Source organism: Anabrus simplex, chromosome 8 (assembly GCF_040414725.1).
Source record: "Anabrus simplex isolate iqAnaSimp1 chromosome 8, ASM4041472v1, whole genome shotgun sequence".
NCBI classification, from domain to species: Eukaryota; Metazoa; Arthropoda; class Insecta; order Orthoptera; family Tettigoniidae; genus Anabrus; species Anabrus simplex.
Genome location: NC_090272.1, coordinates 89,980,677 through 89,993,108, shown reverse-complemented (window position 1 = coordinate 89,993,108; position 12,432 = coordinate 89,980,677). Strand labels below are relative to the sequence as shown.

At 40.0% G+C, this 12,432-nt stretch overlaps 1 protein-coding gene across 1 annotated transcript in view; it reads left to right on the top strand.

The window, feature by feature from the left end:
- Positions 1-12,432, top strand: part of Utx (Utx histone demethylase) — a 381,209-nt gene that overhangs the window by 187,860 nt on the left and 180,917 nt on the right. Inside the window, exon 8 of the mRNA XM_067152335.2 lies at positions 3,241-3,357. Within this exon, the coding sequence (XP_067008436.2) occupies positions 3,241-3,357 (117 nt within the window). The remainder of the gene's footprint in view (positions 1-3,240; positions 3,358-12,432) is intronic.

Sequence of the window (12,432 nt, the reverse complement as noted above, 5' to 3'; positions counted from 1 at the left end):
AAATACCTTTGATTGCTTTTAATAATCTACCTTTAATTCCATAGTCCCCCAGTATGGCGAACACCTTTTCCCTTGGTACCCTGTCATATGCTTTCTCTAGATCTACGAAACATAAACACACCTGCCTATTCCTCTCGTAGCATTTTTCAATTACCTGCCGCATACTGAAATCTGATCCTGACAGCCTCTCTGTGGTCTGAAACCACACTGGTTTTCATCCAACTTCCTCTCAACGACTGATCGCACCCTCCCTTCCAAGATGCCAGTGAATACTTTGCCTGGTATACTAATCAAAGAGATACCTCGATAGTTGTTGCAATCCTTCCTGTTCCCTTGCTTATAGATAGGTGCAATTACAGATTTGCTCAGTCTGAAGGTACCTTACCAACACTCCATGCTAATTTTACTTCTTTATGAAGCCATTTCATCCCTGCCTTCCCACTATACTTCACCATTTCAGGTCTAATTTCATCTATTCCTGCTGCCTTATGACAATGGAGTTTATTTACCTACCTTTCCACTTCCTCAAGCATAATTTCACCAACATCATTTTCCTCCTCCCCATGAGCTTGGCTGTTCACACCACCACCAGGATGATTTCCTTGTACATTGAGAAGATGTTCAAAATATTCCCTTCACCTCTCCAGTGATTCCCTGGGATCTATTATGAGTTCACCTGAATTACTCAAAACACTGTTCATTTCCTTTTTCCCTCCCTTCCTAAGTTTCTATATTACTGTCCAGAAAGGTTTCCTTGCTGCTTGACCTAGCCTTTCCAGGTTGTTACCAAAATCTTCCCATGACTTCTTTTTGGATTCAACAACTATTTGTTTCGCTCTGTTTCTTTCATCTACATTCAAATCCCTGTCTGCCTCGGCCCTTGTTTGGAGCCATTTCTGATAAGCCTTCTTTTTACGTTTACAAGCTGCTCTCACTTCATCATTCCACCAAGATGTTCACCTTTTCCCATCTTTACACAGTTGTTCCTAGGCATTCCCTTGCTGTTTCTACTACAGCATCCCTGTATGCCACCCATTCACTTTCTATATCCTGAACCTGCGTACTGTCTACTGTTCAAAACTTCTCACTAATCACATCCATGTACTTCTAATTTCCTCGTCGTGGAGATTTTCTACCCTTATTCGTTTGCAGACAGATTTCACTTTCTCTACCCTAGGCCTAGAGATACTTAGTTCACTACAGATCAGATAGTTGTCTGTGTCATCGAAAAATCCCCGGAATACTCGTACATTCCTAACAGATTTCCTGAATTGGAAGTCTGTTAAGATATAGTCTATTATGGATATGGTACCCCTAGCCTCCCACGTGTAACGGTGAATAGCCTTATGCTTGAAGAATGTATTCGTAACAGCTAAGCCCATACTAGCACAGAAGTCCAGCAAACGCTTCCCATTCCCATTAGCTTTCATATCTTCCCCACATTTACCAATCACACTTTCGTATCCTTCAGTTCTATTCCCAACTCACATATTGAAATTGCCCATTAGCACTATTCTATCCTTTCTGTTCACTCTGACCACGATGTCACTCATCTGCACCCTCACAATGTGAATACACGCACACAATTTAGTCCTAATTCCTCCAACTGACAAATCTACCCACATCATACGCTCATTTACATGCCTGACAGAAACTATGTTGCATGCAATGGTATTCCTGATAAAGAGCCCTACCCCAGACTCTGCCCTTCCCTTTCTAACACCCGTCAAGTACACTTTATAATCTCCTATCTCTTCCTCATTATCTCCCCTTACCCGAATATCACTTGACATGAAAATGATACAAATTAAATAAAATAGAATTACATTTTTCATTCTTGAAAAAATTCTATCAAATCACACTCTAATATTTAGAAATGTATAGACATTTACGTTTATTTCTATTTAAATACTTACGAAATCTGTAACTCAACATAATGAAGTGCTCTTTTGTCTCTATGCGAGCATCGAGTGCGATGTGTTTGAAAACCGTTCCTCTGTCATCGGCGCAAAACCAACTGGGTAGCTAGTCCATTGACCTTCCACGACGCCACGTCCCCTACCCTTGATAGGTTAATGACTCACTGTATTTTATTTTTGGTGTTCCTGTTTATTATCATCATCTTCATATTACAGCTATTAATGATGGAGGCCATGGATGATTTTGAGCACTGACACAGGTCTTATGGCGACGATGGGAGAGAAAAGTTCTAGGAGTGTGAAGGAAGCGACCATTGCCTTAATTAAGGTACAGCCTATTTGACTGGTGTGAAGATGGGAAACCACGGAAAATCATCTTCAGGGCTGCCGACAGTGGAGTTTAAACCCACTGTCTCCCGAATACAAGCTGATAGTTACGTGACCCAAACCATACAGCCACTTACTCTGTACATGATAGATTATCTAGGATGTTCACAAAATGAGATATGGGACCAATATCGGGGGGAATCCAAATTAAGAAAGCAAGGGCGGCATTGCATCAGATGAAGAAATATAGTAATCTGAACTTGCACCACCATCTTTGAACCCGAATCCTTATGTGTTATGTCTTTTCTACTTTGTACTACAGTGCTGAGCTTTGGATACTCACACCCATAATAATTAAACCGTTAAATGCCTTTAAGCTGTGGTGTTATCATCGTAACGAGAAAACAGAAGTGACAGATACTATCAAAGAAAGGAAGACAGCATACTTTTAGCCACATTATGTGTAATGGGAAATACCACCTCCAACAGCCTGTATTTCAAGGAAAAGTAAATGGAAGAAGAGGCGGCCAATGGTGACAACAAATTTCTTGGTTGAGATACCTCCTCCAGTGGTCCAGCTTATCATCAGCTTGCTTATTTAGAGCAGCTGTACGTAGAGACGTCTGGATCAGATTGACCGCCAATGTCTATTGAGGATATAGTACTTGAAGAAGAATAATAATAATAATAACAATAAACATTGCAAATGCAGATTTCGGTAGTGCAGAACTTTTCAGGCACCACACCCCTAATGGAGGTGAGCTGCACATACCATTTTAACCCCATACCAGCTCTTCTGCCATTGGTAAATTTCTGGCTGCATCAAATTGATCCCTGGATCTCAGAAGGCAGTAGATAATAGTCTAACCGTTACGCTACAGATGCTAATGGCATTTTATTGAAATTTGCTTTTATTGTTTTAAATACTAAGAATCATTTGTTATATTACTTTTTTTGTTCTTGTTAAATAACTGTATTATGATATATATTATAGGCTGGGCAGCAACAGCAGTTCCACAATGGCATGAATGGCCACCAGGTTTCTCCTCAGGGTCCTCCTCCGCCCTACCCTGTGCAGAACAATGCAGTCACTGCTGCCAAACGATTCAAGGTGAGTAGCTTATTACTTATCAGACTTGTGCAATTTAGAATACAAACAATAAGTTTACATTTGTGGCATTGATGAGGAAGTGAATTAGTGACTTACATAGAAAGGATTCCCAGGGGTCTGTGGTCTGCCTGGTAGAGTTGGCGACTCACCAAAAGTGTCAGGCATCGTATTCTTACCATGGCGATGCATGTTACGTTGGTTTCTTGGATTTTCTCTCCTTGATCACATAGCCAACAGGGGATGGGAGTTGTTACCATTCAGGAGATAATGCAGGTGGGACACCTGAGGTTGTACTGTCTTGTCCCAAGGGCAGTGGCATGTACAAATACTTACTATGCCCGCAACTTTGCCATCATGGGCAAGCACTCTCACAGAAAGTTATTGGCGAGACACACCAATCACTGATGTGAAAATTCTTTGGATCAAAGAGAACATTCTGTATAATCACGGAAAACGTTGCTTGTTGATCCAAAGAGTGAACCCTAAGTTTGCGGGAAAGTGCTAGGGCAAAGATAACGATTTCAAGAATCTTTGAATGTCCACTTGATTAGGAAAACCTGTCATTCTTTTTTATTTCAATTCTTGTACGAGGTCCGGTGGAATGAATAGTAGGATATAAAAAGGATGGAACGTCAAAACAAATACAGTGGAACTACGAATCTCTGTTTTTCGAGGGACCATGTAAATAAAACATACAATGCGGGAAAACGGAAAATCCGGGAATGAATGAAAACCGTCAACAATTTGGCTAAACATCAGAAAAATGAAATATGTATAATTATAATCTTACAAAAACTCCTAAACCATACCAAACTACAGCCCCAATGGGACTTTGCCTGCCAACCGACCGCTGCTAAGCCCAAAGGCCTGCAGATTACGACGTGACGCATGGTCAGTGTGATGAATCCTCTCGGCTGATATTCCTGGTTCTCTAGATCGGGTTCACCATCTCACTATTAGATAGCTCCTCAATTAAAGGTAATCACATAGGCTGAGTGGACCTGGAACCAGCCTTTATATCCAGGTAAGATTGCCTGACCTGGTCGGAATCGAACCCGGGCCCTCTGGATGAGAGGCAGGCATGTTAGACCGTGAAACCGCATTAATTACCGGTATGCGGTTTCAAAATCTCGATACTTTATATTTAATTTTACAAGGGAATCTTTGTCAGTTTCCCGTGAAAACTTCTTTTAGTTCAGCAACTTTGATTAGCCAAATTCTTCGAAAAATTTAATAACTCCAAGCCAAACGACAGTTGACCACAAGTAGTCTAATAGACCAGAAGTCTAATAAAATGAAGCACATTAGATACAAAAGCGCTTTTCTCAATCTTTCATTGTAATTTGGTCTCCGGTATACTGTTCGTAGTCAGTTTCTGGAAATCTTGAACCATGTAAATTAGGCCTACATTGACTTTTAAATGTTATGTTGAATTCGATAAAATGGTTTTGAATATAAGTATCGATTCTCAAAAGTTCTCGAATGCATTATATTCATTTTTGCCCGTCACTAATCCAATCAAATTGGAAAGAGAAAAAAATAATAAAAACTTCAGAAATTACAGTTGACTTTGAGGTCACCTGGAAAGCACGCTCGCTGCACATGTCAGTACGAGTTGGAAATGATACAAACCATTTAAATGTAACGTGCGCAAATAAAACAACCGCGGTCTTTGGCATTTCAAAACAAAAATGTAAAATTCCCAGTCTTACATTAGGACCAAAACAGTAATAGGCAATCCCAAGACCTCCAAGGCTTTCTGTTTTAATGTAAGGTGCAACATCTGTTCTGGTCTCTCTAACATAATCGTGTACGATAATATTAAAATACTAAATTTGTGTTAAGAAGGAGCAGTTTTGATTCCTGCCTGAAAGCCCAGTTACTCTACAGTGCCCTGAGGAAAGTGCCGAAAACCCGTTTGGCAGTACGATCGGAAAAATGTAAAAATATAAACATCTAACCCTGGACATAATATGGACGTTTTATAAGTGTGAACATTTGACGAAACTCGTTCAGTCTTCAAGCAGAGCTGTCGAAATGGGCTCTGTCGCCTTACAATTGTTGTGGCCACTCTCTGCTTTATGATTTCCGAGATTCTCTCAACAATACCACCCGAATGCGATGTTAAGGTGCTCCATTATGCAAGTTCACTGCCGATCGCTTTTCCAGTACAGTACTTCCTCTAATTATCGCAATGACGGGGCGTTAACGCCAAGATCCACAAGTATGCAATAGCCATCTTTTCGTGAGATACAGTTTATTAAAAAAACAATTGTCGAGGATTTAGCGTTGATGGGACTGAAAAATCTGGACGGTTGATCTGGGAAATTGTTTCTTCGAGGAACGGATAATGCAGGATTTTTACAACGTGATTTAATTAACGATGCTCACGGACCACGTAATTTGAACGCATATTGTGGGAAAACGTAGTTTCTGGGAACGGATAATCGAGGTTCCACTGTAGAAAGATTTAATGAAACACTCATTAAAAAGAAAAAACAATATATGCCATTTACTTGGTTTTGAACATAACATCCGACAGATAGTCGCCGTCATGTTCAGTGCATTTCTCCAGGCAGCGAACAAAAGCTTGCATCATCCGCTCCATCGTGTACAATGGGATCTCCTTCACAGCTGTACGTATCCTTTGTTTCAGTTCAGCCACGGTATGAGGACGTGTAGCGTACACTTGGCTTTTCAAGTGTCCCCACAGGAAGTCGGCGGCAGTCAAATTGGGCAGCCAATGAATGTTGCCTAATCGGTAACCATTTGACCAGGAAAATGATGCCTCAAGACAGTCATGGACTGGCAGGCGGTGTGAGCTGTTGCCCCATCCTGTTGGAACTATATGCCGTTCACCCTTGGGAGGCTGTGTTCGTGATCGATATTAACCATAACAGAACAGCCAATGAAGATCCTCAAAAAAGTATGGACCGATGATGCCAAATGAGGCTACGCTGCACCACGCCGTCACACATTCACAGTGCATTGGTTGCTCGTGCAGCCAAAGAGGATTAAATGGCACCCAGTATCTGTGATATTGTTTATTGATACCACGGTCTAGATGAAAATGAGCCTAATCCGACATCAGTTTTGTTTCGCATCTGTGGTCGGCTGCTAAGAGTTCCAGTAAATTCATCGCAAAGGTTCGTCGGGCATCTTTATCTTGTTTGTTTAGTTTCTGTTCAACTCGTTTCTTGTATGGGTGGATGTACAGATTATCACGGATGATACGCCGCAGGGAACGATGTGACATTCTTAGTGCCAAGGCATGTCTGGCACCAGAACGCCGATGGTTTTGGATAAATGCTTGATGGGCCTCGTCCACTTGCCTCATGGTCTACTGTGTCTTTCGTCATCCCAGGCTTTTCTTCTTTGCACACAATGCAGAAGTCCTGAATTGTTGCACCTACTGTACAATCGTCCGATGATCCGGGACTTTACGATGTCAGCCCAACTTGTAAATGGTGACAAAGGAGTTACTGAAATGTGATAGGAGAGTCGTTATATATTTTTTTTAATATGCTTCAACAGTGAATGCTCGATGCTCTGAACTCCACAAGGCCATACCTACAGATTGCAGTCCTTCCTCAATGCAGCGTGCGCATGCTTAGTTCGCCCAGGCGCACATCGATGCCGTACTATGTCACTCAAATAAATAAGGCTATTCATTCAGCCAGACCCTGTACCTTGTGTCGTTGAATGGACTTCAAAGTGTTTCCTCTGCATTATTTCACTTGCAACAATATATTTTTTCCATGTTATTGCAAAGTATTATTTGTCAGAGGGTAAGAGAACGAGGAAAGTATAAGGAGGCAAACATGAGGCTCATACTTCGTAAGAGGTCTATTTTTTGCTAGTTGTTTTACGTCGCACCGACACAGATAGGTCTTATGGCGACGATGGGACAGGAAAGGGCTAGGAGTTGGAAGGAAGCGGCCGTGGCCTGAATTAAGGTACAGCCCCAGCATTTGCCTGGTGTGAAAGTGGGAAACTACGGAAAACCATTTTCAGGGCTGCCGACAGTGGGGTTCGAACCTACTATCTCCCGAATACAGGATACTGGCTGCACTTAAGCGACTGCAGCTATCGAGCTCGGTAAGAGGTCTAACATCATTGCCATTTATAAATTGAGAGTTACGGAGATCCTTCCGGCTGAACGTTGTATTTTCACTCTTTCATTTTTAATATTTATTTATTACTGGCACTACTTCTTCTTGCTTACAAAAAAAGAAAGTTGCTGCAAGGACAAAGAGTACCAGTACAGTATATGCATATATTGAAGACGTGTATTTATAAAATGCAGAATTATTGAAGAATCACAGGTTTTAACTCTTCAGTCCGATATTGTCAGCATGAAAAAAGTAAAGCAGAGGCATTATTTGTGACGAGTTTGTGAATGACACTGGAAACTAATATTTTAGCTGTCATACGTAACTAGGTTCCATTGAGGACACTAGTAGGAAGTTACCGCAGTATACACTGACCAGCATGAAAAACAGATCACCTGAGAAATATAACATTCTAGTCGCATAATTTTATTTGAAGCATTTCATCCAGCAGTTGCTTCTACATAATGGGAGTATCGTAAGCATTTCTTCAACAGAGTCTTGTACCGCTGCTTTCTTGAAGGTACTGATGATAATTGGTTTTATGGCTGCAGTTATATTGGGTAAGGCAGGCCAATACAACCATACATCACGGGCAACTTCTCAACAATTGTTGATGATTGACAGTGCACTCTTATGGCCATTGTGACAGGTTACGAACAGATTCTGTGGAATAAAAATGTCACTCTCTCTGGAGGAAGTTGTAAATGCCGTAGCCTTTATGTATGTTGGGAGAAGCATAAGCTACATAGCAAATATTCTCGCGGTATCATATGGGAAGCGTTCAACATTCTATTAAATGTTTTTTAAGTTTGGTACTTATGATAGAAGGCTGGGATGAGTACCGGGAAGAGATACACTGTATCTCTGAGGGAGAATAGATTTTTGATCCTCTGATTTTGCAGGACCATTGCACTACAGTGGTTCAGGCCAAAAATAGCCTCGCGAATATCTGAGATGTTCACGTAAATGAGAGAGCAGTAAGACAGACTAGAGAGGGCAATATGAAGTCAGGATGTCCTGTGCAATATCAGGACTGGACTACAGAACAGTGGAGCAAGGATTTTTTCTCAGATGAAAGCAGATTTAGTTCAGATAACCAGAGTGTCGTGAAAGAGTCTCGAGGAGAAAGGGGGAGAGGTAATCATCAGCTTGTTTCTGTCCAAGAGTGCCGTTCAGAGGAGGTTCTGTAATGGTATGGCGAGGCTTAATTACCCACCCCCATACTGTTCTTATGGTTATCAATGGTGGGGTGTTCAATTATTACATGTTACACTGCACTACAGTGGTTGTATTGAATAGGTTGACTTATAAAATTTTAATAATCTTAAATTGGGGTGTTCAATGCCGAGAAGTACATCAATGAGTTTCTCAATGAACATGTAGCGGTTTTTGCTCCATTCATCAGTGACAACGTTTTTTAAAAGGGGAGTTAAAAATGTTCTGATTGTCATTTGACAAATTGCACTGTCCTTCAACAACTAGTTGTTAAAGTACTGCATGTTTGTTTTGAAGTACACCTTATTTACATAATTTAACTGTTGACAGGTAACCGGCAAAATTAGTGCATACAGTCTCCCGTAATTTTGTGTTATTACCACTGTCAGCAGTAGTTTCATATTTTGTTGTTACAAAAGGAAGAAAGCTGATGAGGCCTTATGAATGGGAGATATTCTTAAAAAATTACTTTGCTTTGTTTAAAGGTCAAACGGACTGATATGAAATTGGGAAATCAAACTATGTTTCAATTAGGTTCCAGGATGTATTGGTTTGAAGAAAGAATGGAACCTGCAGTGGAAACATTAAAAAAAATAGTACTTGTTGGTCAGAAAATAATATCTGAAAAAATCCTACACGCGATGTGTATGTAAAGAATTGTACTCGCTCCCTCTTGCCCGTGACTATGCGTCTCACCGGTGCTTTATGCGCAGACTGATTGTTTCCTGTTACGCAAGGCTTGATAAGAGATTCATTTGAATGGGTGGAGGAAAGAGGCGGAGTCATACTTACAGTACTCTTTGAGAATAAAGGGTTTAATTAACTCAAATAACACATTATGTTTTTCCATGGGTTAATTAAAATTGGTCAGGAGTGATCTGATTATCTAAAGAAATGTAAATCTTTCATGATGCTGAGAAAGGAGCCTTTTTGTAAGATTTGTAAGATCTTAACGATTTGAAGATCCTGTTCAATTCCTGAAAATAGGTGTTTGCTGTCAGTCATGTGTTGACCATGGCGGAATATCTATTGTATTCCACTGCATTTAACTTACATGTTTTAGGTCGTATTTTTGATTCTGTTGTAAATTGAGCTACAGAAAATTTTGTATGAGCAGTCCAGAAGGGTTATTGCTCTGTAATTACCTGGGTTGGTTTGATCCGTTTTTCTGAATAATGGATGGATTATTCCTGTGATCCAGTGCTCCAGGATTTTCTCTGTGATCCCATATTTTTACTAGATGTTGATGGAAATTTATTATCACAGCTTTTCTGGCATTTTCCGAGATTTCTGCAAAGACTTAAGTCTTCACCACATGCCTCGTAATTTTTGAGTTCTTTAATTGCGAGTTCTACTTTGGTTGGAGGATCTATTAGATCAGGGGTCGTTAAATTGGATGTGTCAGTATTTATTTGAAATGTTTCTAGTTGGTCATTGCAAATTAGAAGTTTGTTGAATGTTTCTGCAAGGATCTCTGCATTTTCATAGTTAGTATGGGCTAACTTTCCTGATTTTTCCCTCAGCATTAATGTTGTGGGTTGATATTTTCCACATTATTATAGGGTAGAATATTTAATTAATCTATCCTACCAGGGGAACAGATAGAGTAAGGAAAGTAGAGCAAGTAGGAAAATTGCCAGAACTGTTCGACCTATTAAAAATGGAGCTTATAAGTTTTAGAATTTAGTCCCTTCAAAAAATATTGGAGCACGTTTTCTTCTTAACTTGTAGTTTTCTGAAGGAAAGAATTCTCTCTTTTTGTGCATTTTTGTATCAAACAAAAACCAAAATAAATGGTAAATTGTTAGCCTAATCATAAAATGAGCATGCATTCAGGATTTAGAAAGAAATTTTCCTCAAAATTTCAACTACATTTTATTTATAACTCTTTAAACAGTTTGCCAGGTAGCTACACGGAAGGCTTGCCCATTGAGAATATTACAGTTGAGTGGTTTAGGGTAAAAATCATTAATCTGTATCCATTGGTAGTGCAAGCCAAACAGTTGTTATGCTTTTTTAATGTGTGAGAGAAACTTTCTTGAGGAGGAAGGTGGGAATAATGGAAGAAAATGTGGAACAGGCAAAGGAAATGTTCTGCTGGGACCAAAGAGGTTAGAATAGAATAGAGATGAAACTCAATGATAAGTTTCGGTACCAAGCCACTAGGCGCTAGTAGTTTCAGTCTCTCATCTGAGATAGCGCCACAGTGCACAAAATGTGCACTATCTTACCGCTATTATCAACAGATGGCGCAGAGAAGCGACATCCGGCGCAGTGACGCACATCCGGGTATGCTTACAGCTCCTCCACCCCTCCTTTCCCCGGTCCCTCCCCCCCCCCCCCCTGCTGGCAATAATAATGCAGTTCTACTTCCATGCCTAATACATTGTAATTCATATATTTTTATTTCCAAGTACTTACTATGTTGCAAATAATGATCTGATACCCCTAGTTCGTATGGCATACTATGTTACTGAGAACATAACCACACACCTCAAAGCAGCTTTAACTTCAAATGAATGATTGACACATTTACACAAAGCTGATATTATAACAAATAAGAAATCCCTTCGAAAGCAAGAGAGCAGAGCACACCATATGCAAGAGAATGGGGTATCACATCAATATCCAAGTACCACATGAAAATAAAAATAACAGAATTAAATGCATTGAGACAGGAAATATATAGAACTACATTAATAGAACCATTCAGCATTCAGCCCCTGATGTGTACTCAAACAGGTAATACAGGATTTCAGGAGGACTGGCGAAGATATATTTCAAATAAACAAGCACAAGGAACAAAGATTTACAGCACAAGCACATGAGCACTTGGAATTCAAACACAAATACTGTAGCATCATGGGAACTATCGATCAAAATCGATATAAGTTTGAACAAGGTTATTCGGTTGGGTAAAGTCGAATTCGATGCAATCCAGCAATATTATCTCCACAATGCTTGACGTTATATGACTAATTTGTTAGAAGGGCCCACTGATTGAGGTTAGACTTGAAATACTTGAAATACTTCACTTTGAGACAGACTGTCTTTAATTATTAACATCGCTCATTTCATGCTTATTTGCGTGCCGTCTGCAGAACCTGTATATAACTATTTACACGTTATGAATCGCCTCCAACGCCATCTAAGAGGAGAGACTAAAACTACCTGAAGCTAGCTACACATTGGAACCATAAGCCCCATTAGACTTTCACCCCCCTGGCTGGGACCCTTACAAGAAAGTAATTTTCTTCAGCTTGTCCCATTTATTTTTAGGTTTCCTGGAGCCTTGCAGCTCATTTTGGTTTTGGCTGGGATAAAGGCTGGATGCGATTTCTGGGATAAAAATCTCAACCCATTGTTGATCAGGATTCGAACCCCAGCCTTTTGGATGGGAAGCCATAATCTAAGCCGCTAAGCTAATCTCTCCCACTGTGAAGAGAATATATAGGTACACAGCCTAATCTGTTAGAAGTACAAATAATGTTTCCTGGCTATGTGAATTGACTATCTAATTGATATAGAGGGGGAGGAAGGAGGTGAAACAGGGCAGGTTGTTAATGGACTGTTCACTATCGTTACCAACACTGTTGTTCAAATTTGATTTATATTTCTGGCTTCATTGGTTCCTGCTAGTTAGGTAATAATTCTTGTACCTATAAATATTGGCTGTGTAGTGTTCAAAGAACATTTTTACAGTGATACAACCTAGGGTAAAATATTGTGAAATTGAATTATTGGCTGA